Genomic DNA, 14,179 nt, shown 5'->3' with positions numbered 1-14,179 from the left:
ACCCCCATTTTATTATTTTAAATTATGTGTGTATGTGTGTGTGTGGGGGGGGGGGGTTATGTACATGTGAGTGCAAGTGCCTGTGGAGTCCGGAAGAGGACAGTATCAGATTCCCTGAAGTTATAGGCAGCTATTAGTTGCCTGACATGGGTTCTGGGAACTGAACTTGGGTCCTTTGCAAAAGCAGTAAGCGTTCTTAACCCCTGAGCCATCTCTCCAGCCCAAGTTTGTCCATTTTTAATACTAAACTTCATTCCGCTATATGAATGTATCTTAGTGTATATCACCTACCAGATGAAAATCACTTGGACTGTTTTCATTTGTGGAACAATTTCATGCTCACAGTTTCTATTTATTTGGGATAAAAATAGGATTGTATGTGAATTTGATGGTGGCCTTTGCTATTACACTTTGCCCTATGTTACCTTAATGCAAACTTATAAACAAACTTTTTCTTACATTTATTTGTGTTTGTGTGCATGCACAGTGAGGCTGTGGAAGTCAAAGGACAACCCGTGGAAGTCAGTTCTCTCCTTCCACCAGAACCTTTCACCTAGGTCTCAGGGACTGAATTCAGGTTGTCAAGCTTGGAAACAGGCACCTGTACCTGCTAAGCAATCTTGAATCTCTTTGAGGACTGTAGAATTTGGTTTTAACACATACTCATTAGAACACGTATTTGGCCGGGCGGTGGTGGCGCATGCCTTTAATCCCAGCACTCGGGAGGCAGAGCCAGGTGGATCTCTGTGAGTTCGAGGCCAGCCTGATCTACAAAGCAAGTTCCAGGAAAGGCGCAAAGCTACACAGAGAAACCCTGTCTCGAAAAACCAAAAAAAAAAAAACAAAACAAAACAAAACAAAACCAAAAAAAACAACAACAACAACAAAAAACATGTATTTGGATACACTCTTGCTCTGGTTTGAATATGCTTTGTTCCCCTAACTCCTGTAGTAGTTTGTTTTTGTTTTGCAATAAAGCCTCATTATGTGGCCCTGGCTGGCCTGAAACACAGAGATCTGACTGCCTAGTGCTGGGACTAAAAGCATGTGCTACAACACCCAGCTTCTTGCAGTAGTTTAATCCACAGAGAATTACTTGATGGTATTAAGAGGAAAGGAGGTTGACTTAGCTTTGGTGTGCAGAAGTGGGCCTTAAGGAAGTTACAACTTCATGACTGACTCCTGACAGCTTTGTAAGCAGACAGACACATGGACTATTCATGTCTCTCACCATGATGTCATCCAGCCGGAGTCTGTACCATGCTGTTGGCTTCCAGCCTCCAAAACTGTGAGCTAGGTACACCCTTTCTCCCTAAGAAGTAACCTAATTCATTACAGTAATGAAATTTTGACTACAGCTTGCAATCAAGTCCTTTCCTAAAACGGTAGCTATTACATTCAGTAGATATTCATTAAAAGTTACTGAAACTGGGCTGGCAGGGTGGCTCAGCAGGTCAAAGAAAACAGTCACAAGCCTGAAAACCTGCATTCAATCCCTAGAACCCAGAGAGTGAAAGGACAGAACCAACTACCTCAAGTTGTCCTCTGACTTCCATACACCCATGCACTTAAAAGTGCACACACTGCTGGGTGACACACACCTTCACTCTCAGCACTCAGAAGGCAAAGGCGGGCGGATCTCTGTGAGTTCGAGGACAGCCAGAGCTGTTAGATAGAGAAACTCTGTTTTGAAAAACCAAATGGATAGACAGACCGACAGATAGATGGATAGATAGAAATGTGCATTCACATGCTTTTGCATGCTTGCGAATGCACACGCGCGTGTACACGTACACACACGTGTACACACATACACACACACACACTCTTATCTGGCACAATAAATCTGTAACTTCAGTGCTTGGAAGACAAAAAAAATTAAACTGACACAAGCTTGAGGTCAGCCTAGGACTGAAAGGATTTCCAGACCCTCCTGGGGTAGAGAGCAAGACCCTATAGCAAAAAAATAAAAACAAACAAAAAACAAGAGGTACCACTTTATACTAAAAACCCAACAAAATCCATTACCAAATGTATCTGATAAGCACACTTTCACTTTGTGTAGCATATTAGCTGTACAACAATAGTGTGGCGACAACAATGACCTTAATACTGTGAAAACTGACCTCTCCACTTCTGGAGCTCAACCTAGAAAGCTACTCAGGGAACTCCTGATCAAACCACTCCATGGCTTAACCCTTTATATCCTAATGAGGGCTCCTAGGTAGATAGCTAGAACAATGTGCCAATGAAAAGTCTCCACAATATTGCACACAATAGGATTTTTATTTGTTCACATGTGTATGCACACACTCGTGCATGTGTGCATGAGGGGGACAGAAGAGGGTGTCAGATCCCCTGGAGCTGAAATTACAAGTGGCTGTTAGCCACCTGACAGGGGTACTGGGAGCCACACTTGGGTCTTCTGGAAGAGCTACAAATACTCTTAACTGCTTAGCCATCTCCCCACCCACGACATGAAGAGATGTTTAAGGGTGATTTATTTAATATCTTTTTTCCCCCCTAAGGCTCAGGACTGAACCCAGGGCCTTGCGCTTACTAGGCAAGCGCTCTACCACTGAGCTAAATCCCCAACCCCCTGTATTTTTTTTTTTAAAGTGGTCTATGGGGCTAGAGAGATGGATCAGAGGTTAAGAGAGCACTGGCTGCTCTTCTAGAGGTCCTGAGTTCAATTCCCAGCAACCACATGGCAGCTCACAACCATCTGTAATGAGATCTGGTGCCCTCTTCTGGCGCGCAGATAGAACATTATATACATAATAAATAAATCTTTTTTTTTTTTTTTTTTTCCTTTTTTTGGTTTTTCGAGACAGGATTTCTCTGTTTTGGCCCCTGTCCTGGAGCTTGCTCTATAGACCAGGCTGGCCTCAAACTCACAGAGATCCACCTGGCTCTGCCTCCCAAGTGCTGGGATTAAATGCGTGCTCCACCGCTGCCCGGCCTATAATAAATAAATCTTAAAAAAAAAAAAAAAGTGGTCCACACACAAGGAACAAACCTATCTGCCTTTTACCTATAACCCACTCCACAATTCCACACTGGCTGGTCACAGTTCTTACGGCCAGTGATCTCTTTCACTACCATCCCTGTATTTTATCTCATCTAGTGAAAACCTTCACATTTATCTTGACATGTCTTAAGAAAAATGCTGTGTGAGGTGACACCATGATCTATCATATTTAAGCTAAACCAAAGATGTGCTTAATGTATCAGTGCCCAATCTACTACAGGTCTAGCTGTGAAGAGATGCCGTGTCTAGCTTGTATAGCAGTTTCAATCACACTGTTCAAAGGCCACATTTAAGTAGAGAGTACAAACTGAGACCTAAAATAAAGCAAGAGACTGGACTGATAACATAAACCTATAATCCGAGATACTGGAGCGATTGTGGCAGGACAATCTTAAATCCAAGGACTCCTGAGCTACAGAGAGTTTAAGGGCAGCCTAAGAAATTCAGTAAAACTCTGTCTCAAAATTTTAAAAGGGCCAGGTGCCAGCTGTGGTGGCACACATTTTTAGTCCCAGTCCTTGGGAGGTAGAGGCAGGTAGATTCTTTGTCCTCAGAGTGAGTTCCAGGCCAGTGAGGGCTACATAGTGAAATCCTGCCTTAAAAAGAAAAAGAGGCTGGGGAGATAGCTTAGCCATTAAGAGCATTGGTTCAATCCCCAGCACCCACATGGCAGCTCACAACTGTCTGTAACTCCAGTTCCAGGAGATCCAACACCCTCACACAGACATACATGCAGGCAAAACACCAATGCACATGAAATAAAAATAAAAAATTTAAAAAGAAAAAGGAAGAGAAAGGGGTGGGGCTATAGCTCAGTGGTAGAGCATCTGTCTAAATGTGCAAGATACTTGGGCAGGATCTTCAGTATAAAAAAAAAACAGAAAGAATAAAAGGCTCATATGAATAAAATTCTTCAAGTTTCATATCTAATTAGCATGCTAAGCTTTTTTTCTTAACTCTATAAACATAACTAATGCCCAACAGCTAGGTATTATTTGTCCATTACTATCCGGATTTTTTAGCATTACAACTCCTGCACTCATAGAAACACCTCAATCCAGACAAACTAGAATGGTTGGTTACCTTGCTACCAGCACCTATTATGTTCCAAACATAGGGCAAGTAGATAACAGCAAAGAAAAGCTACAAATGTCCTCCTTACTTCATAGACTTTAAGGGCAAGAGCAAGAGACAGGCAAAAAGATAAATCAGCGGGAACACAGTTAAGCACTAAGAAGGAAACATGTCGAGCACACAGGGAGCCTGTCAGCAGCAAGGAGAGCAGGAGAGGGCTCTCTGAAGGTCGAGATTAGAAACATTCCGAGGAAAGGAAGACATATGGGGTTCCCAACAGAGGCCTCCTCCCAAACAGCTAAGGCCATGAAGCTGATAATGCTGGCTCAAAGAACTGAAAGAGAAACTATCACTGATGTCTAAGCAAGTAAGGGGGAGGGGGTGAGATAAGGTGGGTCAGAGGAAGAAGAAACTATCAGTGGATTGCAAAGCAGGGTCAGAAGCAGAGATTTTATTTGAGGACAGCAAGAAACCACCAAATGATCTGAAGTAGAGGAGTAACCTAGCCACTAAGGGTTTTAGAGAAGCACTTGGGGCCAGCGTGGAAGTGTAGAGCAGTCAGTCTGAGAATCATTCCATCTTGAGCAGAGAAATGGCGGCCTGACAAAGTAAGCAGCCACAGGGATGGAGAGAACTGGGAAGGCCTGAAGAGGTGCTAAGGAAGAACAATCCACAGAATGTTGTACTTAAGATGTTTGTTGGTGTTCTCTCTTTCACAGAGACATCACTGGCAAAGAAATGTGATTCAAACATTGGGCACTGGCTGTTTATTAAGAGTAAGGAAGAGGGGGCTGGAGAAATAAATGGCTCAGTGGTCAAGAGCACTGACTTTTTTCCAGAGGTCCTGAGTTCAATTCCCAGCAACCACCTCACAACCACCTGTAATGAGATCTGGTGCCCTCTTCTGGCCTGCAGGGACACAGGCAGGCAGAACACTGTATACGTAATAAATACATATTTTAAAAAAAGAGTAAGGAAGGGATGGGCTGGAGAGATGATTCAGTGGTTAAGAGCACTGGCTGCTCTTCCAGAGGTCCTGAGTTCTATTCCTAGCAACCACATGACAGCTCACAATAGAGCACTCATATACATAAAGCACATAAATAAATAAATCTTAAAAAAAAAAAAAAAAAAGAGTAAGGAAGGGGAAGTGGGATGTGGTGATTCTATAGCTCAGCAGGTAAAGGTGCTGTAGCCAAGCCTGACAACCACAATCCATCACTAGGACTGTGGTGGAAAGAGCGAGCTGATTCCCAAAAGTTGTCCTCTAACCTTTGCAGGCATACAAAAAATGGATATTCTTTATCTTAGATGGGTCTACTAGATAGAGATTTTCTAGGATCTCTGTTAAGCAAGTATCCTTCTGTAAATGTTCCTCATAAAACTTGAGAAATTTAAAAGTTATGCTTTTCACTGATATTGATTCATGTTAGCCAGAGGTAGATTTTGAAGGCTATATTGAACTTGTGAGTGACAGTGTTAACTTGTGAAGTGTTAAGATTAATTCTGTGTGTGTGTGTGTGTGTGTGTCTGTCTGAGTGCCTGTGTGTTCATTCCTAGGTGTGCTAGGCAGGCACTCTACTACTGATCTCTATCTCCAAAACCCATGGCAGCTTTGATATCAAAGCTTTTTTTCATTTTTTTTTTTATTATTAAGACATTTTCTATTCATTTTACATACCAACCACAGATTCCCCTCTCCTCTCTCCTCCTGCCCCCAGCCTTCCCTTTGATATCAAAGCGTTTAAGAAAAATAACTCGCCGGGCAGTGGTGGCATACGCCTTTAGTCCCAGCACTCAGGAGGCAGAGCCAGGCGGATCTCTGTGAGTTCGAGGCCAGGCTGGGCTACAGAGTGAGTTCCAGGAAAGGCACAAAGCTACACAGAGAAACCCTGCCTGAGGCAGGCAAACTATCCTAAGTTTCAGGCCAGCTTAGCTACAAGTGAGACACTTTCTCTCTACAAAGAAAGAAGAAAAAGGGAAGAAAGAAAAGTATAAAACATCTTAGTATGAATATATCTGAACAAGCTTTGAGAAAGGCAAAGCAAAAAGAAAGGAAGGAAGGAAGGAAGGAAGGAAGGAAGGAAGGAAGGAAGGAAGGAAAAAGAAAAGAAAGGAAAAGAAAGAAAGAGTCTCGTTATGTAGTCCTGTCTGGCCTTGAACTCTTGTTCCTCCTGCTTCAGGTTCCTGAGTGCTAGGGTTACAGATGTGCACTTCCATGTCAGGTTGGGGCTGAGTAAAGCACCAATGACAAGAATCCTGCAGTTTAAAAATGGGAAAGGAATAAGATGACCAAAATAAAAAAACAGGGACACTATCAGGTTACATGCAAAAAGAAAATCCTCTAAGGCTTGGAAGTGTAGCTCAGTGGCAGAGCATGTTCCCAGCATATATGATACCTTGGGTCTAATCTCCAGTGGTATTTTCATGAGTGTGTGCACACAAAACACACACCCCATACACACACCTTCCCAAGAAGAAAGAATTACTGACTCAAGAAAAAGAATCTCTAGGGCTGGAAAGACGGCTCAGTGGTTAAGGGCACTGGCTCTTCCAGGGGACCTGGGTTCAATTCCCAGCAACCACATGGTAGCTCATCACCATCTGGAACTCCAGTTCCAGGGAATCCAACACCCTCTTCAGTCCTCACAGGCATCAGGCATGAATGTGGTATACAAACATACATACAGGTAAACTACCCATATACATAAAATTTTTAGAAATTAAAAAAAAAAAAGCACCCCTAGTAGCTGGGTATGCAGCTCAGCAGTAAAACATGTATTTAGAATACATGATATACTGGGTTCAACGCCAGCACAGCAACAAAATACAAAAGCCATCCCACCAATGAAATCATATTGGAGCTTTAAATGAGCTAGCAGCTTTGCCACTTTAAACATCTGTCAAGTTCTCTGGGTTGCATGTATGCCCTTCACTGGGGTACACTAGAGGAGACAGCAGCTATTTCTCTCCCCAGCTAGTTACATTTCTTACTGACAAAGATGAACTTGCATACATGAACACGAATCATAACTGACCAGCCTGTACCTGTTACAAACACAGAATCCAGGGCTTTAGTCTCTGAGGGTCTGGGTTAGTAGACCGGAGGTAGGAACTATGCCCCTCAAGCCCCCAGTCTTTTTTTTTATCTTCATCACATGTGCCTTTTTAAACTGGTACATATGCATCATACATAGTGTTGGGTTTTAGAGTCAACCTACATTTTAAATAAACAACCCAGGTGGCTTCTGACACAGACGGTCCTTCTTCTAAACACCAAGGAAAGGTCATCCACGAGCAGCTTACCCACCGCCCCTTCGGTAAGTACTCATTTGGAGGTGCTACAGAAATTCCGACATAATGGCTTAGATTCCCACCTGAAAACTCCGGGTAAAGGCCTCCTTACTAACTGTGCACTGCTCTCCTACTAGACACTGGCAGATCTGTCATGGTTTGTTCTTTCCACAAGGACCATGAACTAGCCAAGCCCAATGTCAAACTTCCAATGAAAACTCAGCATTAGTCAGGAAAGACCTGGGATGCACTGGCTATGTTCTTCTGCAGACTCCTTAACATCTTAAAATCAGGCTGACTATAAATTTCTTCTAAAAGCCTTTGGTAAGGCCATCCAGAAGACAAAGATCTTTCTCTTGGATTTCTTTGATAGCCTGGCTCAGTGCCAAACAGACAAAACAAACAACAACAAAAACGAACGAAAGGCACAGGTGCCCCTGTTAGGATGTACAAGGAAAGGGACCTCTGATCCAGTTCCCATCTGATAGCAAACATGCCAACAAGTAGCTTAAGGGGAGGTAGAATTGCTCCTAAAATATTTTTGGTACCACATACAAATTTCACTTTCTTTTTTCAAATAGATATTTAGAATTAGATCTAAAGTTGGAACCTCCTTCACTTACTACTTTGAAAATACATTTTTTTCAGATTTATTTATTTTTATTTTGTGTTTATGAGTGTTTTGCCTGTATGTTTCTTTATTCGTCATCCGTGCGCTTGGCACCTGTGGAGGTCAGAAGAGCGATCTGATCCCCTAGAACTAGAAGTACAGATGGTTGTGAGCCACCATATGGGTGCTGGCAACTGAACCCAGGTCCTCTGCAAGAACAGTATGCTTCTTTTACTGGGCCATCTCTCCAGCCCCTGGAAATGCTCTTTGTGGATCAGGTAAAATATCTCTACCACCAACGGATGCATCCACCCAATCATTCATCAGAATTCCGTGGGAAAATCATTAAGGTCAGAATAATTGACCGTTTAATTCATTCGTAAGAAGGCTTTACCAAACACCCTAAACAATCTTTCTAATTGATTTGATAACTTTCTCTATTTAGTGTATCTTAAAAACATGAGTTTGCGGGGGGGTGGGGGGGGTGGGGTGGGGGGGGTGGTGGCACACGCCTTTAATCCCAGCACTCGGGAGGCAGAGGCAGACAGATCTCTGTGAGTTCGAGGCCAGCCTGGTCTACAGAGTGATCCAGGAAAGGTGCAAAACTACACAGAGAAACCCTGTCTCGAAACACCCCCCCCCAAAAAAAACAAAAACAAAAACAAAAACATGAGTTTTAGCAACATGGAAACTGGCCATGAAACAGGGTATGGCCATGGCTCAAGCTTGTAATCCCACACTCTGAAGGCTAAGGCAGGAGGACTGCAAGTTCAAACCCAGCACATACCACATAGCAAGACCCTATCTCAAAAACAACCCAAGATCTAGAGAGACGGCTCAGCTCTTACAAGAACTTGCTGCTCTTGCAGAAGACTTGGGTTTGGTTTCCAGCACCCACATGACAGCTCACAACTGTTTGTAACTCCAGTTCCAGGGAATCTGGTTCCCTCACACAGACACACATGCAGGCAAAACACCAATGCACACAATATATATACAAACAAATATAAACAATAAGTTAAAAGCCACATTATTTTCATTTTGCAATATGAAAAACTAAAAGACTATATATACTAGCCTTATGTAATAGAAACAGTATACTTGTAAATGTCTAGGTTAAATTCCATTTCTACTACTTGCTAGAGAATTACTTAGCTCCTTTAATCTCATTTTCTTCATATGTAAAGTGGGAAAAATATGTTCAACTTCACCATGATTTGAAAGTGTGACCATGTAAACAGAGCACTTAATCAAGGTACTTATCTAATTTATTTCAGATATAATGTGAGATTACATCTACACTCCACAAAATAGAGGGGCAGTCTAAACATTTATCAATAAAATTTTTATAGACAGCAATACATTTTTGGTAGATTTTTAGGAGTCTTTCAATGAAAATGCCTTCGATTTATTCACTCAATTCCTACCCCTGAACAGGGTTTCCTGTCCTTGGATAGTCCTTTACTGGCCCCATTACTTTCCCACCTCCCTACCACTTTTACAAGTTTTGTTTGTCTTTTGTTTTGTTTTTGCCAGGTGTGGTGACCCATGCCTGTAACCCCTGCACTCAAGAGGCCAAGACAGACAACTGGCTTAGTCCAAAAACAGACTAAGCTGTAGTCTGAGACCCTGTATCAAACAAGAAAAACTGTTGTGTAAGTGGGTCTTCTTTAGAACCTTTCCAGCCCTTCCCTCTTAAAAGCCCTCCCTTTTCAAGCCCTAATTAATCCTGAGACCTCTGCTCTATTACTAAAAATTCCCAAGAAGGTTTTTATACAACAACTTTGTAGTTTATACCAACACTATTATAAACATTTGATCCATGCAATTGCCCAATTCAATACACAAGGCTGATGTTATACCCCTTTTTTACAGTGGAGACCAAAGGTACACGACTAGAAAGCAATTAGGGCTCAGAATTTCAGATTCCGAACTTAGTAATCTACTATTTATAAATTTATAAAGCTATTGCATCTTGCATACTCTTCTTTTATGTCACTTACTCATGAAACATGGAGGAAACTATCTTTGTATCTCCTGATACCATCAAAGTACTGCTACAAGAACAGCTTCCTCTCTGTAGTGTTTTCTAGAGCACACAAGCAAAGCGGACTACTAAGACACTAAGGCCACGAGTTACTTTCAATACTTGCTCCCCGATCTTCAAGTGAAAAAGAATTCCGGGCTGCTGCATAAAAAAGGCTAAGAGCTTGTGCCACAGTTCCTCTATGCTGCCCCACAGTTCACAACTTTCAGTTATCTGTCCTCTTTCCTCCTCCCAAAAGTTTTTTTGGGGTCTGACATCCCAACTGGAACCCATTTCGACGGTAAATGACCCTAGTCTCCAAAGAGACCACAGCTAAGTCTTCCTCCTCAAACACGGCGGAAGCTCTTTTCGGGACATTTATGGGTGTCCCTCCTCTGTCCACACGCCTGGTCTGAAAAACTTCATCTTCCAGAGTCCACACCTTCTAGACTATTTTTTCCCTCCCACAGCCCCATGCTCACCCTTGCACCTCCTCCAAAATCTCCCAGCCATTGGGGTTGGCGAGCGATACTTCCTATCTCGCCCGGCCCGGATCTCCCGGCCTGCAGTCAGGACGCCCTGATCCGGCTCAAGCGGACAGCGGCCCCCTTCAGTACCCCAAACCCCGAGGCCCATCAGCCCCGATCCCTGCCCCGCCTCCCGGCCCAAGGCGCCAAGTCCTTGGGGCTCCGTCTCCAGGCCTGGCCCGGGCTTCCAGGGCCTAAGACTCAGCGGGGAGACAGGAAGGGGCTGCAGCAGCGGGCCGGACACCGGGCGGGCCGGGCGCTCGGGCCGGGCGGCTCCCAGCTCCCGTGGCCAGAACTCAGCCCTCCCGCTCCGCCGGCCCGCGCCTCCGCGGCCTGCCCTCACCTGATCCAGGTTCTCGTCGCTGCCGCTGTCTTCCGTATCCGAGTCGATTACGACACGGCCTTTCCGCTTCTTTACCATGGTGGTCCCCCGGCCCCCACGCCGGACGCCGCCGGGACTCCCCTCTTGCCCGCCTGCCAGTGGGACCGCCACTGCCGCCACCGCCGCCGCCGCCGCCGCTCGACCCACACAAAGGCGACCGCGCATGCGCGCTCCGCTCCGCCCCTGGCCCCGCCCCCCGCCGGGCGCACGCCGTTCGCCGAGCCCTGGAGCCCCGCCCCGCCCCACCCCCGACGCAGCGCGAGGGGAGGGGCTGCGCTCCCGCTGGTTCCGGGCGGGAGTTAAGTCCGTCTCTTTCCGCCGGCCGGAAGCTGATACGGTGTCGGAGCTGAGGGTTGCCCAGGGGTTCTCTGCTTGAAGCTGGTTTGAGCCGCCGGACCAGGGTCCACTCTAAGGAAGCTCATGCATCTCCAGCCTTGGAAGGCGACTTCAGGAGCCACCAGTGTGGACGACAGTCGCCTGGAACTCGCTGAGGTTATGGGTGGAAGAACTGGAGCCTCCCTGCCTGAGCCGTATTAGTAACAGCCGAACTGCGACCCAAAGAATTCGGGAAGAGTATTCCAAGCGAGAGCATCGTGGGAAGAAGTCCAGCGATAATAAAATTACTTGGGGGAACTCAAATTCATTGTAGGAAAGCAGCAGGTGTCGGGGGTGTGGGATGAGTTGAGAAGACGAAGCCCAGGAGGAAAGCAGCTTCTAATGAGCTATATTAAGGAGTATCAGACCCACTTAGGTTGTCCTGTCTTGGTAAGGGACGACGATGTCTTCGACACCGAAAGAGACCAAGAATAGAGAAGAAGATGGATTCTGGATTATTTGCTAGGTAGTATCCCTAGGATTTGAGATTGGTGCTCCGAAGGGGCAGAGGTTGCAGATTTTGGTTTAGGAAGGTGAAGGCAAGCTAGCCCTTTTTGAGAGAGGTTTGGAGGTGAGGAGAAAATGCTTTATCCCTTTATTGAATTTGAAATCATCTAACAAAAGATCAGCGCCTGGCGGCGTAGGCGCACACCTTTAATCCCAGCAGAGCCAGATGGATCTCTGTGAGTTTGAGGCCAGCCTGGTCTACAGAGTGAGATCCAGGACAGGCACCAAAACTACACAGAGAAACCCTGTCTCAAAAAACAAAAACTAAACAAAACAAAAAAGATCAGCACCAGAAAGGTGTATGTGTACATACATGTATATATATAAACATATACATCAGGATTTGTATTTTAGGGAGTATATACATAATAATTTGAGACTGTTCTCCAGTCTTCTTGGAGCCCACTAGTTCATTCATTCTGATAGTGAACTTTGGAATCTAAGGCTTCCTTGGCTGGGTTGATGAGCTCTCACTCTTGTGCTCTCTATCTCACTTTGACTCTGTAAGTTGATTTTTCTCAACTCAACTACCATACACATCAAAGATCCCTGCCAAGTGTGCAGTTATAAACCCATAATTCCAGCTACTTGGGAGGTTAAGATAGGAGGAACATAAGGAACACAGGCCTGCCTAAGGCTGCATAATGGGTCCAAGGCTAGCCTGAACAGCTTACTAAGACCCTTTCTCAATAAATAAAGTGCTGGAGGATGTAGCTCAGTGGCAGAGTGCTTAGAAGCATATGTAAGGCCCCAGGCTCAATCTCCAGTATTAAAACCAACAATAACAAATGTGCATGCTTCAAAACAGTAATAACCCTAGCAGAAGGATCACATATTTGAAGGTAGCTTAGGCTATATAGCAAGACCTAGTTTATAGATGTCTGTGTGTGTGTGTGTGTGTGTGTGTGTGTGTGTGTGTGTATATATATAATGTGTATATTTATAAAACATGTATATATAAAAATGTGTATATATATATACACACACACACACATATATATGCATACATACACACACAATGCCATCCCTAGAGAGAAAACACTGTCTACTGTTAGCTACTTGAAAAGAAGTTTTGGATTAGGATGAAGGAAACTAAGTAAAACCCAGGTACCACTTGAGTAAAGTGAAGAGATTTCCCTAACAGTAATACCTACACACCTACTCCCCAGCATATTCGAAGTCCATGGCCAAGATCACACAAAACGACCACAAAAGCTGAGTTTCTAGGTATCCTTAAGTCTGGTGCCCTCTGATAAGGCTTCTTTAAATGTATTCATCACAGGACTGCAAAAAACCCATAATCAGTGAATTTTAAAGGTGGTCTTTGAGTGAAATCTGATGAATTTTGAACCACTTACAAGGATCCTCTAAGGATTCAGGGACAAGTTACTCCTTAGTGAGACTAATTGGTGTCTACATTAAGGGAATAATTGTGCCGCTCTCTAAATCCCTTCTGAATGTTTTCCAAAATGTTTATTGAAAGCTTCCAGTCAGCAAAATGAGGATTGAACTTGCTCCCCTGCCTCTGTCTTTTGATTTCTTAGAAGCTTTAAATGAGGTTTGGAGGTGAGGAGAAAATGCTTTATCCCTGTATTGAATTTGAAATCATCTGACAAAAGATCAGCGCCAGGCGGCGTAGGCACATGCCTTTAATCTCAGCACGTCTTTAATCCCAGCACGCCTTTAATCCCAGTTAATATATAAAAAGGTGTTCAGAGTACTTTCTGAAAAAGAGCCAACACTGAGTACATGTCCGTTATAATTGTTCCACTTTGGGAGTAGCAGGGTATAGTGGTGCAGACCTGTAATCCCAGCATTTGGGAAGTGGAGGCAGAAAGATCAGGAGTTCCAGGCCAGACTCAGCTACATAGTAATTTCAAGACCATCCCAGGCTAGATGAGACCCTATCTCAAAGGATAAACAACACATTGAAAACCAAGTAAGGACCAGCAAGATGCCTCATGGAGTAAAAGCATTTACCATGAAAGCCTAATGATCTGAATTTGATCCCCAGATCCCATCCAAGGTGGAAGGAGAGAATTGATCTCCATAAATTGTTTTCTGACCTCCACTCAGGAGCTCTGGCACACATGTATGCACACACACTTACTGACTAACAATAATACATAAAATATTTTAAATTAAAAAATATCTAGGAATGGCCGGGCGGTGGTGGCGCATGCCTTTAATCCCAGCACTCGGGAGGCAGAGCCAGGCGGATCTCTGTGAGTTCGAGGCCAGCCTGGGCTACCAAGTGAGTCCCAGGAAAGGCGCAAAGCTACATAGAGAAACCCTGTCTCGAAAAACCAAAAAAAAAAAAAAAAAATCTAGGAATGGAGGCTTAGGCTTATAG

General features: G+C 44.2%; 1 protein-coding gene across 1 annotated transcript in view; it reads right to left on the bottom strand.

Moving 5' to 3' along the window:
• Rtf1 (RTF1 homolog, Paf1/RNA polymerase II complex component) overlaps positions 1 to 11,109 on the bottom strand; it is a 60,677-nt gene extending 49,568 nt beyond the window's left edge. The window contains exon 1 of the mRNA XM_059261168.1: positions 10,906 to 11,109. Within this exon, the coding sequence (XP_059117151.1) occupies positions 10,906 to 11,109 (204 nt within the window). The remainder of the gene's footprint in view (positions 1 to 10,905) is intronic.
• Between the last annotated feature and the right edge of the window lie 3,070 nt (positions 11,110 to 14,179).

Source organism: Peromyscus eremicus, chromosome 4 (genome assembly GCF_949786415.1).
Source record: "Peromyscus eremicus chromosome 4, PerEre_H2_v1, whole genome shotgun sequence".
In the NCBI taxonomy this organism is placed as follows: domain Eukaryota; kingdom Metazoa; phylum Chordata; class Mammalia; order Rodentia; family Cricetidae; genus Peromyscus; species Peromyscus eremicus.
This window is presented reverse-complemented; position numbering and strand designations above follow the sequence as displayed.